This window comes from Camelina sativa, chromosome 11, assembly GCF_000633955.1.
Source record: "Camelina sativa cultivar DH55 chromosome 11, Cs, whole genome shotgun sequence".
NCBI lineage: Eukaryota > Viridiplantae > Streptophyta > Magnoliopsida > Brassicales > Brassicaceae > Camelina > Camelina sativa.
In genome coordinates, this window is record NC_025695.1 from 7469552 (window position 1) to 7490781 (window position 21230).

The window sequence follows — 21230 nt, forward strand, 5'->3', positions numbered from 1 at the left end:
ATGGTAAGGTTGCCAACGGAAAAATGGATGAAGCAGCCACTGCAATGAGTCACAAACGATCCAAAATGCGTCCCAACAACGCATTGCCACCCTGATCCGTATATTCTATCAAAATCCTGAAAATTTTCAAAAATAATAAAGATACAGTTTGTCTCAACATACAAATTAATATTATCACTGCCTGATATATGTACACTCTAGCTAGGTAGAATATAAATTATTGGTCCACTCATTAGTTATATACTTACTAACACTAAGGTTAACATAGTTAAAACTTGAAATAGTTTATTAGTGAACCTTCTTGATGAAACTGGCAATCTGAGTGGGTTCGGTGACATCAAAGCAATCAAGGGCTTTGGAGGCCAAGCTGAGAGCATCTTCCTTCATTGTTTGCTTCATATCTGTCTCACCCATTACTGCCTTCCCTTCTAACATCCTTTTTTGATTTCTTGGAAGAAAAAACAATAAATTAACTCGAGGGATATAAGAGAACCAAGTGAATGAGTTCAAGCAATATATATATGGAAAAATGATAGGACGGAGTGAAGCTCCTCGATTGTGGTGGAGATTATGTTGGAACGTACATGAAGTTTTTTTTTTGGCTTGTCGTGAATTTATCAGCCACATGGATTTGCATGGACCGTTTCATACGTGGTCAAAACGAAATCATAAAGTGTATCATTGTTTTAGAATTTGGATATATGCTAATTTCATAAACTTGTGATATATAGTGAGTGGATATGATTAAACAACTAATCGAAAGGCACCAAAGCAAGGTGACAAGAGCGAATTGAGTGAAACGGAAAAAAGGGTCTAAGGGAGAAAAAAACATAGTGGTATTCTTTTTAAACCGAATCGGAATCCAAGGAGATTCTGAACCAATATCGAGATCTAATAACAGGAATCTTGTGTAATTTGTTGATATCTAAGTTTAGGTGTTTATTAAAATTGTGTTTGCTAAATTTACTAAACTCAAGGTATTATTAATTTTTGTTTCCCATAACTTGACAAACACTTTTTGAGATTCACTTTAATTATCACAGTATAATTAAACTTAACTATGTATAGCTTTTTTTAAGGATTAACTTAATTATTGGGATTAACTCAAAGTCAAAACAAACCCACATTAAATTATTTTATCAAAAATGATACTTTTCCTCTGCTATGTTTATTCTTATCCAAAATTTCTATCAGCAATCGTTTTTGATAAAATCTTTTTTTTTTAACTTGACAAAATCTTTTTCTTTTTAAAAAGAAATCAAATTGCTCAAGTTCTAGTTTTGGTTTGAGGTGTGCATGCAAGTGAATCTTTTGGTTTTTCTTTTTTTATAAACGAAAAACAAAAGATATTGTTGGCCGACCTCGCACAAATAAATAAACCTCCCCTTTCCCTACGTGTCACCAACCCTTCCTTCGTACAAAAAAAAAAGAGTCTCAAACAACAATAAATCCCCAAGAAACAAAAATTAAAGAATAATTTACTAAACATATATTTTCCTTTTCATTATTTTCCTTTTTCTTAGTATTAGATTTAGATAGAAAAATACAGATTTTGCCACCAAATTAAACACAGTAATTCTTAAAAAAATATATCTATATAAAATAGGTAAAAAGAGTAAGAACACTTTTGCCGCCTTTCTCTCTTGACCTCTCGACGCGTTAACCCTTGGTTCCCTTCCTCAAGATCTCTCTCTCTACGACATTCTCAAACTTTCTCGGGGGAAAAATTCTCTGATTCGTTTTTTTCTCTCCGATCTTTCCTTCTTTTCTTTTTTTTTAATTAAATCCGATTTCTTCGGGAGGAGGCGAAGAGACGGACACAGTTGTTTCTCCAATGGCGCGCCGTCTTTTCGCCTGTTTCGGCCTCAAGAAATCTTCTTCTAATAAACCTATCTCCGGAGGAGGCGGTAACAGTTCCGCCGTCGCCGCCGCAGATGTTCCCTCCGGAGACGGACCTGTTCTCGTCCAGCTGTTCTCGTCTCAAGGATGCAAGACCTCCCCGGCCGCAGAGATGCTTATGTCCCGGCTAGGTCGAGGCGATTTCGACGCTCAGATCCGTGGAGGAGATGGTGGTGGATCTGTTGGATCTCCGGCGATGGTTTTGGTGTTTCATGTGGACTATTGGGATTTCAAGGGGTGGAAAGATCCGTATGGATCAAGCCAATGGACGGTGAGGCAGAAGGCGTATGTAGAGGCGTTGAAACTTGACACCATGTTTACTCCTCAGCTTGTTGTCCAAGGAAGATCTCAATTGACAGGGATCGAGGAGGAGACGCTCCTTACTTCTATCTCGGAAGCGCCTAGGTTTCCTTCTCCAGCTTTCAAGGTGAGTTTTCTTAACATTCAATTTTTAATAAATGGACTTTGATTGATTGCTGTGAATGTGGTGATCGTGATGCGGAGAAATTAGGGTTTGTTTATGTGCTTTCCAAGTAATTGGTCAATACACTGAAACAAAAATCTCTGTTGTGTTTGAGGGCTCTGCTTTGATTCTCTGGTGCTAATTAAATAAGAACCCGGTGAACCTTGCTTATAACTAAGTTTTCTAGGTTGTGTTAGAAATATGTCTCATTGTCTTTTTCCCCTGAGTCTTGTGGTTATTTAGTATAGTAAATAGAGGACTTCTCATTAGACGTTTATGGATGTCTCTGCTTTTGAAGTTGTTTTGTCACCCTGCTAATAGAATGGTCAATATGGATGCGTGAAGTTAGTTATATAGGTATATGACTGCAGGGAGGGTAGGTTTATGAATGCAGCAAGCTTCTATGGCATTAGAACTAGCAACTTTTGGTGAATCTTGACTAAACAACATCTTTAAGAAATTTTGGTTGAACGATCGACATGTTTTTGTAGATGTGTGTCGTAGGAATAAGCTACATTATATGAACCATGAAATATCTTGACTCTTGAAATCAATGAGTTCTTGACATATCAGAACAATATGGATCAGTCTTCCTTAATTGGCTTCGTCACTCTCTTCTTATATAGTTTGTATAATTTGTTTCATTCTTTACCAGGCGACTTTCCAGAGACCAACCTCAGAGACACTACAAGTATCACTCACCGGAGCTTTGAGAATGAAAGTAGACGGAGACGGAATCGACATAATGGTGGCGATATACGAGACCGGGCTTGTGACCGACTGCGCAAGAGGAGAGAACGAAGGAAGAATGTTGTCGAATGACTTCGTTGTGAGAAAGATGGAGAAGATGTGCACTGTGAAAGATATAACACCGAAGAAACCAGTGTCCGGTACTGCTCATTTCACGCTATGGGATGGATTCAACAGCAGCAAATGTGGAGTCGCCGTCTTTCTTCAGAACTCGTCACTTCATGTTTTTGGTACACAGAGTTTTAAGTTGCCTGATGAGATTTGAGTTCGTCCCTAATATATATCTCTAAAAATCAAAGAAAAGAACAAAACGATCTTTTGTGTCGTCCATATTTTGCTTGTGAATCATCCGGTTTCCACTCTGCTTTGTACAGTTATATGCGTGAGTACTACTTAGAGGTTTCTTCTAATTTGTTTATTTTATTTCACCTTATACTTTATTATTCTAACCTTTCTCTTCTCATATATGCTAATTCATTTTACTTAAAGCTAGAACGTTTTTTTTTTCAGTTAATCTTTATGTGTTTGTTCCATTACACGAATTGGTCCTGATAAATGTTGGAATGAAACATTCGTTCTGTTTATAGAACCCAAACCCTTTTTTAAGCTCATCCGAGGAATTACAAGAGACAATGGTGAATCAGTGATGATTGATACATTGTCTACAAAACAAGAATAGTGGTGGACATTGTACTTTAGGTGTATTAAAAGTAAAGAAATAGAACATTATCAATCTACTAAATTGAGCGTTCAACCGATTATGAGATTATCATGACAAAACTCTATTTAACTCAAATGGACTATGGTTGTATTAAATATTCTACATTTCTACTAGCTATGTGACATACAATTCATGCATCAATTTCTTCAATATATCATTCATTACTTCATGTCACGCCAACATCTTTAGAAGTTTCCTTACGTTTTTTGACGACGAAGCTTTTAGTTCTATTTTCGTATTGAAGTTTGCCACTGGAAAAATATGACTACTACTTATATAATTTACAAAAAAAAATTGGAAAAAGAAATCGGGAAGATCTTTGGCTAGATCTTTGGGATAGCTGTCATTGCATAATATCTATCTATGACTCTATGTAGTGCGTGATACAAACTCTCTACATATATCCAGTAAGAAAAAAAAAAAAAAAGAAAAAAAAGGAAAATCGGTAATAATTATTGATTAATCATAGTAATTGTTAAACTAATTAAACTACTACGTTTTTTGACGACGAAGCTTTTAGTTCTATTTTTGTATTGAAGTTTGCCACTGGAAAAATAAGACTAATATAATTTACAAAAAAAAATGGACAAAGAAATAGGGAAGATCTTTGGCTAGATTTTTTCTACATATATCCAGTACGAAAAAAAAAAGAAAAGGAAAATCGGTAATAATTATATATTGATTAATCATAGTAATTGTTAAACTAATTAAACTAGTACTAATCTCAATGGAAAAAGGAAAAAGAAGTCAATCAGAAATAGGTCTGATTGTGATTGAACTATTTAACCTCAACAAAGGCACTCTCTTTTTACTCATTCGATCAAAATATATCTATCTTCGTAATTGCCTTTTTTCCTCACGCTCCTCGCTTTCTGAACTCGAGTTAGGTTTCCAAATCACAATGAAGACATACGAAGATGATCTTGAGTCTACGAAGGAGAACATGTGGTCGAAGCTCCTTGAATTGGCGGATGTTGCGACTATGGTGTATGAAGAAGAACAACGCAAGAAAAAAGGAAAATCTAAGATCGTCTCTGAAGAAGAACAACGAAAGAAAAAAGGAAAATCTAAGATCGTATATGAAGAAGAAGAAGAAGAAGACGACGAGAGGTTCAGATTCTTCGATTATGTCCCTAGAAAGATTAGGTCTTCGCTAAGATACTCCCAACAGCAACGAAACTATGAGAATCTTAATGGGGCTTCTACTTCTTCTTCTTCATCGCTCCGCCACCTTCGTTGTTCTGAGACTCGTTCTTCGCTCCATTACAACACGCCTGATATTGAAAGCCCTCCAAACCCTAATTCCCAGTCTTCTTCGAGCCAAACAGAGAGCACAAGCCGCAAGAGGCTTGCCTTGGTGCTGCAACCAAGGAGTAGTAGTGGTAAATTCAAGAAAGCAAAGGTGGTTGCTTCTTTGCCACGGATAGCTAGAGGGCCACCGGAGTGGCTTGGCGAGGTGATTAGAGAGATGGGCGTAACCGAAGACCCGATGCTGATCTTTGACTTTGGGAAACCACTATCCGCGAGTGATGTCAACTCAGGCCTGAGCCGTTTCTTGCTCCCTTTCAGTATGCTAACCAGAAACGACTTCTTGACACCTGCTGAGTCTGCAGCCATACTGAGAGCAGACATCGACGAACAGAACATTGGTGTGGGAGCGATTCTGGTGAATAAAAACTGTGAGATGTGGGGTTTGCGTTTTAAGTTATGGGCGATGGAGAAGAAGGAATCTGGAAACGGGACTTTGAACTACGCATTGAACTGGGGGTGGAACGACGTCGTCAAGGGTAACAGATTGAAAGAAGACCATGAGATCAGTCTTTGGAGTTTCAGGTGCCGTGGAGTCCTATGCTTTGCTCTTGAACACAGAATTCCCAGCTTGTCCAAAAGATTGCTGCATTGATGTAAATCATGCGTAGCCCAAAAGGAAAAAAGTCTATCAAAAGAATAAAGTTAAATTATGCATTAATATATATGCATAGCTAACTTCAATATGTGACTCTGGAGGTTTTTGGTTGCGGGTGTTGATTAACGAACTTAGGGTTTTACATTCTTTTTTTTTTTGCAACCTTTGTAGGGTTTTTAACTTTTTACTTATTGGTAATTTCAATTTTTTTTTAACACCTTATTGTGTTTTGGTAACTTGTCTCTTCTCTTGTTTCAAAATCATATGAATTAGAACACTTTGACATGAATTGTTAGGTCTACTTTAGTTACTATATTGGTTAAATTACGTACCTTTGTAAAATATATCTCAATGACAATGTTTAAAAACCTTTGTGATGCAAAATTTGATCCAATCCTGCAAATTATTTTGGTAACTTTGTTTTTGAGTGTACTTCAATTGAATTCCCCATTAACGACATCGTTTTGGGTACCGAAACGACAACGTTTACAATTTTAGGATAATTGAAAGGAGCAGTGTGATATCTTCTTGTTCTTGCCGATGACTCTCTTCTTCTTCGTCTTCCTAAAACCTTTGATGTACTAACGCGGGAAATGACCTTCACTGTCCCAATACATAAACCCAAATCCACCAGGAAGCTCTGTGAATCAGAAAATGGTGTCAAAGCTATCTCTTTTCCGAGCAAATTCACTTCCTTTCCCTCCAGTCTTCTTCTCTTCCTACTCAGCTCGTTTCATCCATAAACCCTATCCCAAATCTAAAACCCTTATCCTCTGCGTCTTCTCTTCCACGAACGTTCCCTATGGCCCGTCTCTTCTGAAAGGGAAGAAGCTTTTGCTAGACGACCTTAGATTGGCTTCAATCGGTCGAGACAGAGATACCCATCGAGGCAAAATTGGAGATTTCGATGAATCGATCGAGAAAGGTGTTCTTTTGAACGAAGATGATTTCACCAGAGTGTTTGAGATTTCGGCGATTCGGGTTCCGGCGAAGGACTGTTTCGCGCTTGAGAATCGTCTCCGTGGTCATCTTCTTAATTGGCCTAGGATTCGTAACATTGCTAGGGTTCCTGGAGATGAAATTGACGACGACGTGGTGAAGCTCTTGGGCCGTGAGAGTGAAGAAGAAGAAGAAGAAGAAGATAGTGTTGTGGATTCGGTTAATCGGAGAATAAGTGGGAAAGCAGAAGGGGATGGGGAGAGACTGAGTTCAGTGTTGCACAGAGATAAACTTGCCAAGACGTTTAATTCAACTGGGTATCTCAAATTCAGAAACTTGGCCAAAATTTCTCGGCCGAAGCGGAAGAGGAAGACTGACAAAGCAATGGAGGAGAAGGTAAAGGAAAAAGAAAGAGGAAGTAAACGCAACGAAATGGCAATGGTGGAAGTGGTGGAAGATCGAGGAGGAGCTGATGATTTTGAAGGGTTACTCGGAGAAGGCTATGGTAGTAGAGGAAGATGGAGAGGTTCAACAAGATTGTTGCTTTTGGATGAGAAGTATTCCGGTCAGCAAGTTCAAGACTTGCCTGAGGCTATCAAGGTTATATAAACTTTCTTTAAATCCTCTCATATGGTTTGATTCAGTAGTTGTTGTTGTTGGTGGAGATTTTTATGGTTTCTGTTTGGTAGGTTCTGTTTTCAGAAGCTAAAATGACTGATGCAAGCTTAAGTTTCGAGCTAGTGAAATGCAGACTGACTTTGTTCTATGACTATTGGTCAATGATTGAGGTAAATGATTGAGACATTCAAGCTGGCTTTTAGTTTCTCTCGAATATCAAATCGAGTTGTTTTGCTTCAAAGTGTCTTGTTGTTGCAGATATTGGAGGCTGTTCTACCTAAGGGTGTGATTGTGCCTTCAGCATTTGAGATGGTGGGGCATATTGCGCATCTGAATCTAAGAGATGAGCATATAGCTTACAAGAGGCTCATAGCTAAGGTAATGTGATAGTGGACATTATTTCTCCAAGTCTGAAACCAAAATTCCCCAGCTTCAGAAACTGAGTTGTTTTGTTACTTATCAGGTGGTTCTGGACAAGAATCAGCCAAAGATACAAACCGTTGTGAATAAGATTGATCCTATTCACAACGACTTCAGAACTATGCAGCTAGAGGTTTTAGCCGGCAACCATTCCCTGGTGACTCTGGTTGTTGAGAATGGACTGCGCTTTCATGTGGATTTAGCTAGAGTGTATGTACCTTCTTTCTCATAGAAATGCCAATCTTAGAATGCATGCTTGAGTTTTGCGTAAATGCCATTTTCCATTAGGAATTAGCCTTGCTGTCCTCAATTTGGTGATGAAAGTAGTTTTGCGTAAGATGTCTGATAGCAGTTTGAGTTTTCAGTCAGAGGAGATGCATGTTATATGTTTTTGCTGATGACAGATATCACTTTTCTTACCGAATCTCTTATCCATGTATCTGTTTATAAGTTAACACTTTTGGTGTTATTTTCTCGTGTGCTAGATATTGGAATTCGAAACTTGGGACAGAAAGACAGAGGCTGCTGCTCGGGTTCGACCACAATGACGTTGTCTGTATGTTTGCTTCTTAGAACTAACTTCAAGGGTACATTATGAAAAGTATTGATATGCCCTCTACAGAACTCCCCGTTTATAAATTAGCACCACTGATATTCCATTAAAAAGTGAATTGTCTCTCCAATTGGTGTTAAATTTTGCTCCTTTCTGCTGTTTAGAAGCATATGTAGCGGGTTGATAGATAAGTGCATCAATTGTCTTCTTGTTATTGCTAATTTGAAATTCTTCTGTCTGACTTTGGTATAGATTTTGTCAATGTATTGTTGTGTTGATTTCAAATTACTCTGTGTTACTGACAGGTGACGTTTTTGCTGGAGTGGGTCCAATTGCACTTGCTGCAGCAAGGATTGTAAAACGTGTATATGCCAATGACCTGAACCCTCATGCAGTAGAGTTCATGGAGCAAAATAGTGTTGTTAATAAGCTTGAGAAGAGAATCGAGGTAAGTTCAAATTCCAAACACTTTATTTCATACTTTAAACCATCTGTACACAATTCTGAGTCTTTCATCTCTGTTTAGATCTTTAACATGGATGGAAGAAGATTCATAAGGGCTATGTTTTCAAGCGATAAGGGTCAAAAAGTCACCCAAGTAGTCATGAATTTACCTAAAGATGCGGCTGAGTCTCTAGGTTCCATCATATTCTTATTAAATGCTTCCTCTGTTTCTGGCTCAGAATCCCCTCTTAACCGTCATTCATCCTTTACTCAAGCAGATGCATTTCGTGGAGTATACAACGATAGGCAGAGAGATGAAGGCTTATCATTCCCAACCATCCATGTTTATGGATTCTCCAAGGCTTCTGATCCAGAATTTGACTTCCACGAGGTCTTAACTCTCCCATCTGATAAAATTTGATCAACTAATTAACGATTTGGTTAATGTTGAAGTTTAATTTGCACAATGTGGTTTTTGACTTGCAGCGGATACGGATTGCTCTGTCTGAAGTGGCAGTGGACGTGAAGATGCGAAAGGTACGCCTTGTGGCTCCTGGGAAATGGATGCTATGTGCTTCATTCATACTTCCCAAGAGTGTAGCCTTCTCAAGAAAAAAAAACATTAGTTATGTAGATTAAAAAGAATGCAGAATATAGGGGGCAAATTTGCAAATACGATTTTTTTTTTTTTTATTGTACTGCAGCAGCCAGTAATACTTGCAGTGTCTTTGTTGAAGAACAAGACAACTAACATATGAAAGTGACAATTGCTTTTGTTACAATTATTTAATAAAAGAAACTCTTCTCACACAACACAAAGTCACACAAACTCTATTTAAAAGCTTTCTACTCTTGGACACAGAATATCTGGTGCTCAGATTTGTCTCTGCCTATTCGACGGTCCAGATTTCAACATTGTTTCTGATCCTGTCCCTCCATTCCAAATGTTTGTACTTTAAACATTTAACATAATATGAACCCTTCCTTGGTCCTTTATGTTTTGTAGTGTCCCATTACTTTATAATCAAGAATGTTTAATTGTTGTACTGATATACCAACTAAACTCAAGAATGTTTATCTATCTAATCTAAACAAACAGAGCACATTATTGTTGTCATATATATATATATATATCTTGTTTAGTGGTTTGGTGAGATAAAGATTGAAGAGAATCTACTAGATACAAGGGGCAAAGGTGTAGTTTAGTTGAATAGGGTCTACAACTGTACTGAGTGAGGGGAGGGAGAGAATCTCAGTTGGGAGATTGAGATCTAAAGTAATGATAATAGAAATCTGGGAAAAATTAAATTCGTAGAAAAGAAGAAAGAAGATGAAAGAGAGAGGGAGAGAGGTGGTCCAAAAGGAGGTTTAAGGAAGGGTTTGCAAGTTTGTATGAAAATAGATAGATAAGGAAGATGATGTATAAAGCCAAAACTAACAGTTACTCTCTTTTCTTTTTAGTTTCTTTTTATTTTTCTTACTACAGTATAATACTTTACACTTCCCAAAAAACTCACTCATTTATTCACCTACTCTGCCTCCTTTTGTCCTCTCTATAGTCTCTCTTGTGTCTTTACTCCACAATGTCCCTATATACGTGTGTAGAAAATACAAATAGAGATCTCAAAGATAAAACAAAATAGAGTGATACATTGTATATTAGGATCCCTCTATATGAAGTAACATGTACAGTACTTCCTATGAAATTAAATTGAAACAGTAGTCATCAAAACATATACTATATAATAATATCATTTCCTTTCCTTTCATATTCATAAAAGAATGGGTCTTCTATCTTAATAGGAGGAGGAGAAGTAAAAAAAGAAGAAGAGGAGAGGAGGATCCTCAAAATCCAATAATTCTAGAAAAGACACAATATGCTTCACGGATCCCAAGAATCTTTCTATGCCTGCCTATACCCAGCAATATAAATCAAACCTTCACACGCTTCGGCTGCTTACTATCCTTCGCACGTGCCAGTGCCCAAAAACAAAAGGAAAAAAACCCTAGTAGTAGCCGCCCAAAGACCCTAAAAGTGGTCCCCGTGCTTACACGTGGCATTAGGACCACAATCCGTAACTTAACATGAAAGCACATGTGGGGTCCCATCTTTCGTCCTTTGCCCTACCAGTTCCTTGTCCTAGCCCACAATACACAATCTACGCGGTATCTATATCAAAATTTTATCTATATCTATTTGTATTTTCCGGATTAAATTGCATATAGTTTTGTTTTTGAACAAATCAAACATGATACTCTTTTGAATTCACTTTGAAATTATACTTCAAGGTTCAGTCGATAGATAATAATCACGAAATATAACATATTTGCTGGTTTTCCCAAAAGTTAGTCTCACCCTTCGATAAATTTTGAGCGTAAGTAATTGGATAATTTATCTCGTGTGTCATTCTAGTCTTATAGCAACAATTAATGTAGGTAACTAGGTAAGTTGGGTTGGTCATGCCGTTTGGATTTTTTTTTGTTTAAAGTGAATAATTCGGATTTTATTTCTGATATTAATTCACTTTTGTAACAAAAACCACGCTAACCACAGCGTGTTTGCATGTCACTCGTGAATATTCTGAATATGAGAAGTGGATTTGTTATATTCCTGCCTGCTTAAAAAAAAATATTGGTACATTCTCAACGATATATTTTTCTTTTCCGAAGGGTGTGGATGTTATTAACTTTATACAGAAAACGTGGTTAAAGAAGTACCTCGAGTATATAGATTTAATACTGCCGATAACTAAGATATAGGAGTAACCTGGCTTTATAGAAATTATAGTAAAAAAACGTTGGCTTTTTCTTTTGCAAACGTTTATAATTTTGTTTGTTGGAAATTGTCATTTTTATTAGTATTAAATTACTGATTTGTTCTTTAAATTTTATAACGTACGAGTTGAACATGTAAACAGCCATTTGGGATGCACAACGTCATATCTGGTTACTTAGGTTACTTAATTACACAAAGAAAACGAGGAGAAGTATCGAAACAAACACAAATACACAATGTACTGTTTAATGATTCAGAGTGAGGAGCGCTTCACTTACGATTTATACTGGAAATTAACATGGAGCGCTTCACTAATGTCAAGGTAATTAAAACAAAATTTTCTAATAGTAGGTGTTGGGCTGGAGCTAAAGTTAACATGGAGGCAGCTTTAAAATGTTTCCTTATATGATGCAGCCATCATTTCTACTCTACTCCGTAGCTCAACCCTTCTCGTAATTCACGTCCTCTCATACCATTCTTTTTGCTTTCATGTATCCTCCTCATCCGTGTAGCAATAAATTCCAGACTAATTTTTTGAAATACCTATAATTTTCTTGACTTAAACAAAAATCAGTCTCGATCATATATAAATATCCTTTTCTTCAATTTAGTAAATTTTTATTATATATCTAAATTAACCTATCCGATATCGGATATCCTATATCAGTATATCACCATATAGTGACTTTGTTACTTGTAATGCTTACTCATAAAAAAATATATAAAAATTAGTTTTTGAAAGAAGAAGAAAAAAAGAATAAAATATAACTGCGACTGTAACTGGACTTGCTTATTTTAGTTGATATGAGCTGAGTAAAATCACGTTGTTTCAGACCTTGCTCGCTATAATCGGCGAATGGTCTAATGTCCCAACATCTGTCTTCGATCTGCGGGTACTATATTCTCTACGTGTAAAGGACGCGCTGTTGCTATTGGAGAGTGCGTCGCACGTCACGACTGAAGCCTAGCGACAAGCTCCGATATTGCTGTCTCAACGGTAAAAGATTATCACAACATTTTTTTCACCTAAGAACAAAATACAAAATTAAATAGACAAAAAGGCTATAAACTTTTTAGTTTTGTTCTTGCATTCTTCGTCCAAAAGATGTAAAGACAGTAAAGGATTACTTTTAAATCTATTTATGTTATTAAGCATTTGAATTCTTAAAATAAAATAAAAATAGATCATATTTGTTGCGAAATGGTTGAATTTGTATATACACTCGAGTGATGCTCTAGTGAGAGTTAGGCTAAATTAATTAAGGAGTAAGTGAAGATTTATATAGAAAGGAGAGAGGCACCATTTGATGGGCGGAACCAGTTAGTCAAGATTACTAGTTATCATCATATCGTTAAATTTATTCCACAAATCCAATGCATGGACAACATCAATCAATCAATCATACACTCATGCTACAACATATTTTTCAGTTACAAACTCTCCTTTACTTATTTCAATTCTTGCTTTTCATGACTATATTAGCATCGAATTATGCAGTTATTTAACGTTTATTGACATAATACAACAAAAGATAATGATATTACATGATAAGATTCACCATATATATATTGACAAACTGAACATCTATATATAATATATGTATACGCATAAGTTAAGAAATACAATGTTTTACAAAAAAAAGTAAAGAAATACATGCAATTAAGCACTTATGGAATTATCGTATTTAGCTAAGACTAAAAAAAGTAAAGAATATAGTACTAATTTATATTTTTTGGAAAGATATTTTAATGTTATCAAGTATGGGGGGGGGGAAAAAAGTGAAAAGTAAAAAAGATACGTTATCCTCATATAGTACCTGGAAATAACAGAAAATAAAAAAACACAGGTAAGTACTTTGCCTGAGAGCATATGAACAATAAAGAGATATACACATCCACACACACACAAAAAGAGAGCAGAGACAAAACACACAGACTTAAAGCTTTCGCCTTTACCTCTTCATCTCTCTCCTCTCTCTCTCTCCTTAAAAAGAGTTTTGAGAACAGGAAGCTCATCACTGATCATCATGGCGACTTCTCTCTTCTTCATGCCAACAGATCAAAACTCCGTCGGAAACCCAAACGAGCTTCTGAGAATTAGCACCAACCTTGGTGTCGTCAACAGCTCCGGCGAGATCCGGACGACAGAGCCACAGACCCAGAAGAGCCGTGGCCGGAGACCGGGATCAAAGAAAGGCCAGCAAAACCAGAAAAAACCGACCTTGAGAGGAATGGGTGTAGCGAAGCTCGAGCGGGAGCGTCTCAAAACCGAAGCAGCAGAGAACAAGCAGATCGCCGCCACTCTCGTCGGGGACTCGCCAGTAGCAACACCGATGAACCCTAACAACGCTGCCCGTTTGTTACCCGTGCCAGTGGACCCGGTGCTCGTCCTACAAGGCTTCCCAAGCTCACTCGGTGGATGCAGAAACAACAGGATCTATTGTGGTGGAGTCGGGTCGGGTCAGATTATGATGGGCCCGGTTTGTTCTCCTAATTGGGGTTTTGTTGAGACCTCTCCTCATCATCATGAGCTCTCTTCAATCCCAAATCCTCAAATGTATAACGCTATCTCCGATCCTCGCTGTGACACTTGCTTCAAGGTTTGATTTTTGTCTTCTTCTTTTATCTTAAACTGTATATCAACCAGTAGTATATATGATACAAATAAAGTTTTGATTTTTATTATGTAAATCTCAGAAGAAACGCGTGGATGAAGACCAGAACAATGTAGTTCGATCCAACGGTGGTGGGTTTTCGAAATACACAATGATTCATCCTCCTCCGATGAACGGCTACGAGCATCTTCTTCAACCAGATTATCAGAGGAGCAGCAGCCAAGGTTTCATGTATGATCATCATCACAGAATCGCTAGATCAGCTCCACCTTCTGCTGCTAGTACTAATCCGTATCTTAATGAGGCGACAAATCATACGGTACTTACTTAGTTCATTTATACACATAGATAATATTCAGACATGGTTAAACTTATTTAGGTGTATTGATTTGAATGGTGGGTTTATTATAATAGGTATCAATGGAGGAATATGGGAGCGGCTACATGGAAGGAAACCCTAGAAGTGGATGGGGAGGAGGTGTGAAGGAGTACGAGTTTATTCCGGGGAAATACGATGATGGCTTTCCAGGAAAATATGGTAAAAGAGTTTCATCAATGGGTACTACATCAGTCCTAGGTGATTGCACATCATCCTCCACCATTGATTTGTCTTTGAAGCTTTAAATGTTTTGAAACATCGTCTCAGAGATTTTTCAGCTCTCTCTTCCTTTCTCTCTCTCTCTTTTCTATATTAATTTAAACAAATCGTCGTCTTTTGTTTTGCTTTTTTTTAACCAATTAAGTAGACAGAAGTATGAAACAGAAAAGCAAAAGACCCTTTTTTGGTGTATGCATCTAAGAGCTGAGTCGAAAGAAAGATTCAGGCTTTTGGTTTTGGATTACCCTTTTGGTTGTTTATTATGGGATTTTAAACCTAAACACTCAGACATATGTTCTGTTCTCTTCCTTAATTGTGTCATGAAACTTCTCTCTCTGTCTCTCTCTCTCTCTCTATAAAGCTGTGTCAGGTCTCTTGGGGATTGTATCCATTTTGTGTTTCTTTAGTTAGGCAATGATCCTGTCATGATTCATGTTATCACCTATAATCCTCGGTTTACGAAATGGTGTCATCTCTCATTTAACCTTGTTAATTTTGATGTGAGAGAAATTTATCAATTAAATTGCACTCTTGATTGATGAATGCCAAACAAGAAAAAGAAATGCTCTAGTCTTGATTGTTGTATGCATAGCTTTGTCCAGTGACATCACATAAAATGATAAAATATAGGGTGTACAGCTAAATTTCAGTTTAGGAAGTATATATGTGTTTGATATACAGTATAAGGTTTTGTTTTGGTTCAGATTTAATACCTACAGTCAGTCATACACAGTATAAATATAGAAGAAAAAAAACTATTAATCTAGGAAAAAAATCTAATTAATTTAGAAATTGTGTGATATAATTTTAAGCAATTTGTATCTATATTATTGGATCAACAACGGAAGACATAAACATGCATGTTTTATACTAAAACATATTTCTCATCAACAAAAAGGGAAGCAAATATAGGTTTCTTAATTTTTTGCAGATATAGCTAGGTTTCTTAATTTATTGCAAATATAGGTTTCATAAATAACCAATATTACACTTCTATGTTTGTCCAAAAATAAAAAAAACACTTCTCCTATTTAACACTTCGCTAAAGCCAGTTTAAATAAATTTGCAAAGAATTTACATAAAATAAGCATATGAGAATTGTTTGATTACAGCAAGCAATCTATATATGTTTGACATATTTTGATAGAGTCAAATGTAAAGACTAAAAAATATTTAAAAATAAAAAATCATGACATATTGGGCCATTAATATAAAATTACAGCCCATCAGAAAAGAAAAGAAAAAAAACTGATAAAGATAAAAAAACAAGTCCCTTGTGACTGCTGCTTACTACTGCTTAACACGTTCTCTCAACTTGTCGTATTTTGCAACCTCTTGAAAATTCAATATACAAAAAAAGACATTATCCAACAATTAGCACATTAAATTAAAATAAAATAAACAACACTCACAAAATTAAATTAATCGGATAAACACGGCTCTCTCTTCTTCTTCTTCATCATCATTTCTTAATCAAAGTTTCTATAATTTGTTTGAATCAAATTCAAAGCAGAGAAAGAAGAAGAGGAGATCATGAATCCAGATTCCGATTACCCTCATCTCCCAAACATCAAGATCCACCACCCTTCATCTCCTCGTCACTCTCCCCACCACTCTTCCTCTACTCCTTCCGCCGCTACTCCCACCCCAACCGCCGGTGCTCGCCGTAAGATCGGTGTCGCCGTTGACCTCTCCGAAGAAAGCGCCTTCGCCGTTCGCTGGGCCGTTGACCATTACATCCGTCCCGGTGACGCCGTCGTCATTCTCCACGTCTCTCCAACCTCCGTTCTCTTCGGCGCCGATTGGGGACCTCTCCCTCTCCAAACCTCTCCTCCTCCTCCTCCTCCTCCTTCCGCCGTCGATCCCTTAGCTCAGGCGAAACCTAGCCAAGAAGATTTCGACGCTTTCACATCTTCGAAAGTAGCGGATCTAGCGAAGCCGTTGAAAGAAGCTGGGTTCCCTCATAAGATCCATATAGTGAAAGATCACGATATGAGAGAGAGGCTTTGTTTAGAGACTGAGAGGCTTAACCTTAGTGCTGTGATTATGGGAAGCAGAGGTTTTGGTGCTGAGAAGAAGGGAAGTGATGGGAAGCTTGGCTCTGTTAGTGATTATTGTGTTCACCATTGTGTTTGTCCTGTTGTTGTGGTTAGATACCCTGATGATCGTGATGGTCCTTCTCCTCCTGGGAACGTTGGTGGTACTAGGGAAGCTATTGTCACTGTTAAATCACGTAGGGATGATGATGATGAAGATGATGACGCTAAGACTTCTGATGCTGCTGCTGATCATCATGAACACATCAAAGGTCAGGACTCGTTCATTTTCTTACTCTCTCGCAAATGTCCCGTTGACTTTGCATTTGTCTGGTTTTGAGTTTATGGAATCGTTCTGAATTATGTTTGCTTAGTGTTATAGATAGATAGGAACTTGAATTAATGAAATTAGAGTATTGTGATGTTTAATTCGGTTCAGCTATTGATTGTTTATTGTTGATGTGTTCAACTATGTTTTCAGCTTTTGTAAATTACCTAACTTTCTGCTTTAGTATCGAAAAAGTAGCAAATGATACTTTATATTCTGTGATTCGTTTCTCATTCTCAAGATTCCATTTTCTCTTCATCTGCTGCTTTGTTGAGTGTGTATGCTATTTTGGTAGCCTTTTTGATATTTATCTAGCAAGTTAGGTAGATTTCCTCTGCAAGTGGTGCAAATGATCTTCCAACATTTTTATTTCAATTCATGACTTTCCTACACTGCTTTTGCTCGATTTTGCTAACACTGGTTGTTGTGTTTCAATTCGAATATTCTTGAAACCAAAGAAGATAATTGCTTTTGGCCGACTAGGAAGGGTTTTTTTTTTTTTTTGGGGTGTTTTCTTGACTGTTTTCTATCTTTTCTCTAGTTTTGAGTAATAGTAAGGAAAAATATTACAATTCTTGACTTGATAAGGGGAAAAAGGAATCTCCTGAGCTACCAAAGTTTCACTCCTGTAAATTAGTGAAAGTCATGCAGTTGGTGGAATGTTGTAAACTCTGTTACCTGTAATATGAATTGTGAATCAGTATCTACCTTACTTTTAGTCGCTGAAATCAAAGACTCCATGAAAACTTGTCCAGGGAAAAAATAAAGTAGAGTGATGTAGAAATCAAATTCACTTCTCTTTGCTTAATCTAGTTAGTCTTTGGGAAGACAGTCTTTTTCACTGGTTATACACATTTAGATATGATATCTGATGTCAAAAAAAGAAAAGAAAGACATATATGATATCGGTGTGTAGGGTTATGCAAAATAGCTATGAGATTGTTAAAGCCTAGGTTATGCAAAAAGAAATGTAGATGGTCTTTGCTTGATTGATTCAATGATTCCTCTTGTGTACCCTTGTGAATCTAGTTTGAACTCTTAAACTACTTGAATTGAATAGTCATAGTTGTCTGCATATGATTTGATTATCCAAAGGGAATGACAACATTTGATCCTCTTCCTTTTTACAGATGAGTAATGCGCCTTAGTATATCGTCGGATTCACCCTCTTCACAGCCAGGTGTAATATAAACAACCTTTACTTTGAAACCAATATCTGATGAGTTGTCTCCACCGATCATTCTTTCGTTTTGTTTCTGATTCTTTTGAAATTCGTAGGTACGAGGATGGATGAAACAAAGCTGATTTGTGCAGAGGAGTGCGTTTGTGTGTATGTTTGTGCCATCTTTTGCAATCATGAAAAGTCTCTGGAACCTCCTCTGGATTATTTATTCTGAGTCCTTCTTCTTATAATTTATCCATGTATGATTTTCACATTTAAACTATGAAAGAGTTGGTATCGCAGTTGAACTCTTACAGATTATGATCTTTATCCTCAATCTAATTTGATATCCAATGAGCAAACAGAAAAATCGAAACTTATTTGCTTTTTAACATTTACAACAAATCTGACCAATCATACTGATCTGTCCCCGAGGAAAGCTAAATTGGGTTAGTTATCACCAGGTCACCATGATAATTTTCTTTGAGTACTATGCAAGATACTCTTCGGAATATACAAAATAAACCACTTGATAAAACCTTAATTTGCGAAGAAGTTTGTAATGACGCTTCATTTATACCTGCGTATATATGCACGATATATAAAATACTTGTAATGAGATACAACATAAGACCACTTAGTTAAACAAAAATCATGGCCCAGTAAAAAGTAAAAACCCAGCCGAAACCAGAATACAATAAAAAAAAAAGTTCATAAAAAAGAAAAGTCTAGGGTTGTGTTACCCCTTTCTCACGAAAGTCTACAGCCGCCGATGGGGAAGAAGCGCTCCAAATCGAAATCTTCCACTGTAATCTAATCTCTTTTGTCATTATTCTTTTCTAATATTGAGCTTTTGCTTCGCTCTATTAATTAACTTCGCCTTTGTTTTGTTAAGGATTTTCAGGAAATTGGTGATGATGACATGCTAATTGTGAAAAAACAGAAGATACACAAGGAGAAATCTCAGGTTAGACCTTGTTCTTGCTTGTATGCTTAGTGTATTTCTCTAGTTACTTGTTTCTCACTTAATTTTATGAGGTTTATGCAGCGAAACCGTAACGAACAGGGCCTTAGTGTATTTCTCTAGTTACTTGTTTCTCACGGAAAGCGTAATTAACCTTTTTAAACAGATAGTGCATGGAATCGTAGAAAACACTTATATCCTATTAAATCGCATCACCACACTATCTACAACTTTTGTTGTGATTTCTCATTCTTTGACATAACCATGTTGTTTTTTTGTTTGATTTTTGCAGGAAAGTAATGAAGATGAAAAAATTATCTCGAAAGATGTAAGTATCATACAAGTAATTTTTTTTTTTTTGTTATTTTCGACATTAGGAACATGTAAGATGGCTCACTCTCGCCCAAGCTAAGTAATGAGTTTGATTTGTTTTTACCAGTTTCTTATTCATTACTTTTAATGCAACGGCAGAATATAAAAAAATTGACGAAATCTATCAAAGAGCTGTCTGAAACGGTGAAAAATCTACAGGAGATTCTTTTGACAAAAGCCGATCTACTAAATCAGTATTCATTGAAGGTATATGTTTTTCTTTTATCATATACGTGTTCACTAGCTAGCTATGACTCTTTTTAGTATCTGGTTTGTTATAGTTAGCTCTTGTATTTGTTTTGACTATATACATAGGTGAAAGAAACCCCAAAGAAAAAGGAGGAAGAGATAGTTACTTGTGGTTTTGATTGTAAAGAATCCAAGGGAAACAATTATGATACCATTTTCGTTAAGGGATTTCAAAAGTTGCAACCTAGAGATGATATCAAGGAGGCATTGACTACCATTTTCAGTTCTTTTGGAGTCGTCACAAGGGTTTTTGTTCCCATAGAGTGTAAAACCCGTGTTCCCTTGGGATTTGCTTTCATTGATCTGGCAGATGGTGAAGACAAGGCGTTAGAACTGAATGGAAGGCGCATGGGAGGAAGGAAACTTGAGGTGAAGATGGCTAGAGAGACCAAAAAATACTATGGCTATGCTGGCTTTATAGGGTGTGGACGCTGTATAACGTTTATACGCCCTTGTTTAACCGGCCACCGGGATATCAATTCATGGTTATAGTGGTCATTGCCTCAGGCAGGTATATCCCCAAATACGTGAATTTGCTCTTCTTTTTGATAACAAAGAAACTTGGTCATCAATTCTTGGCTCTCTTTACTAACACAAAAGTAAATTCATATTGCAGGTGAGATTCACCGACTTCCTACTTTTTCAAGCCCCTAGCGATGTGTTCACAGCTTATATCAGTTGTTTTTATGGTTGCTTTGAGTTTTGTTTATCGACCAGCTACATCGAACTTACTTAATTTTTATCTCCTAATATATATATATTTTATTTTATGTGATATATGAAAACTAGTATTATGATTCTTGTTATGCTTAAATCAGATTATGTAGGTTTATTATATAAAAACTACTTTTAAAATTAATATAATCAATGTATTATCAACTTGACTATGTAAAAAGTCTAGGGTTGTTACCCCTTCCCCACGAAAGTCTACTGCCGCCAATGGGGAAGAAGCGCTCCAAATCGAGGTCTTCCACTGTAATCTTCTTCTTCCTTTTGTCGTTGTTCTTATCTAATATTGAGCTTTTGCTTCTCTCTATTGATGACTTCGCATTTGTTTTGTTTAGGAGTTTAAAGGAAATTGGTGATGATGACATGATGTTCCTGAAAAGAAGAAGATACACAAGGCGTAATCTCAGGTTAGACCTTGTTCTTTTGCTTGCATGCCTAGTGTATTTCTAAAAATGAAAATTGCCTATTACTGCAGTAAAATAACCATTTTTTTTATTTGTAAATAACCATGTTTATTTGTTTGACTTTTGCAGGAAAATAATGAATATGTAGTAGTTGTCTGGAAAAAGGTAACTATTGGCGTAATCGCATTTCTTTGCACAGAAGATAAAATGAGAAGTTGAGAACCACACATTCTTATAGTATAAAAATAAATAATTCGACAGACTCAACGGTCCACACACCCCCC

At 36.6% G+C, this 21230-nt stretch overlaps 6 protein-coding genes across 7 annotated transcripts in view; 5 read left to right on the forward strand and 1 right to left on the reverse strand.

Moving 5' to 3' along the window:
- The window catches only part of LOC109127161 (dynein light chain 2, cytoplasmic-like), a 4961-nt gene extending 4473 nt beyond the window's left edge, over positions 1 to 488 (reverse strand). The window contains exons 1-2 of the mRNA XM_019231501.1: positions 298 to 488; positions 1 to 116 (exon numbers count right to left, since the gene is read on the reverse strand). Coding sequence (XP_019087046.1) covers positions 1 to 116; positions 298 to 435 — 254 coding nt within the window. The 5' untranslated portion in view covers positions 436 to 488. The remainder of the gene's footprint in view (positions 117 to 297) is intronic.
- Positions 1632 to 3577, forward strand: LOC104722191. The gene is made up of 2 exons (XM_010440324.2): positions 1632 to 2326; positions 3018 to 3577. The coding sequence occupies exons 1-2, from the start codon at positions 1835 to 1837 to the stop codon at positions 3375 to 3377; spliced, it is 852 nt and encodes a 283-aa protein (XP_010438626.1). The 5' UTR covers positions 1632 to 1834; the 3' UTR covers positions 3378 to 3577.
- Positions 4735 to 5736, forward strand: LOC104727718 (putative B3 domain-containing protein At5g35780). The gene is made up of 2 exons (XM_019231785.1): positions 4735 to 4908; positions 5005 to 5736. Exons 1-2 carry the CDS (start codon positions 4735 to 4737, stop codon positions 5734 to 5736), a joined length of 906 nt encoding a protein of 301 aa, XP_019087330.1.
- On the forward strand, positions 6270 to 9530 carry LOC104722192 (tRNA (guanine(37)-N1)-methyltransferase 2). Of its 2 annotated transcripts, XM_010440325.2 has the most exons (9): positions 6270 to 7278; positions 7368 to 7466; positions 7555 to 7674; positions 7760 to 7926; positions 8202 to 8272; positions 8575 to 8717; positions 8796 to 8907; positions 8992 to 9104; positions 9200 to 9530. In XM_010440325.2, the coding sequence occupies exons 1-9, from the start codon at positions 6394 to 6396 to the stop codon at positions 9350 to 9352; spliced, it is 1863 nt and encodes a 620-aa protein (XP_010438627.1). In that variant the 5' UTR covers positions 6270 to 6393; the 3' UTR covers positions 9353 to 9530. The 2 variants fall into 2 exon arrangements, with proteins under 2 accessions (XP_010438627.1, XP_019087029.1); XM_019231484.1 differs by lacking the exons at positions 8796 to 8907; positions 8992 to 9104; positions 9200 to 9530 and having other exon boundaries at positions 8202 to 8303; positions 8575 to 8660.
- Positions 13418 to 15009, forward strand: LOC104722193 (protein SPOROCYTELESS-like). Its single transcript, XM_010440327.2, has 3 exons — positions 13418 to 14089; positions 14187 to 14423; positions 14519 to 15009. Exons 1-3 carry the CDS (start codon positions 13517 to 13519, stop codon positions 14726 to 14728), a joined length of 1020 nt encoding a protein of 339 aa, XP_010438629.1. The 5' UTR covers positions 13418 to 13516; the 3' UTR covers positions 14729 to 15009.
- Positions 16099 to 18575, forward strand: LOC104722194 (universal stress protein PHOS34). The gene is made up of 3 exons (XM_010440328.2): positions 16099 to 17010; positions 18197 to 18246; positions 18345 to 18575. Exons 1-2 carry the CDS (start codon positions 16236 to 16238, stop codon positions 18202 to 18204), a joined length of 783 nt encoding a protein of 260 aa, XP_010438630.1. The 5' UTR covers positions 16099 to 16235; the 3' UTR covers positions 18205 to 18246; positions 18345 to 18575.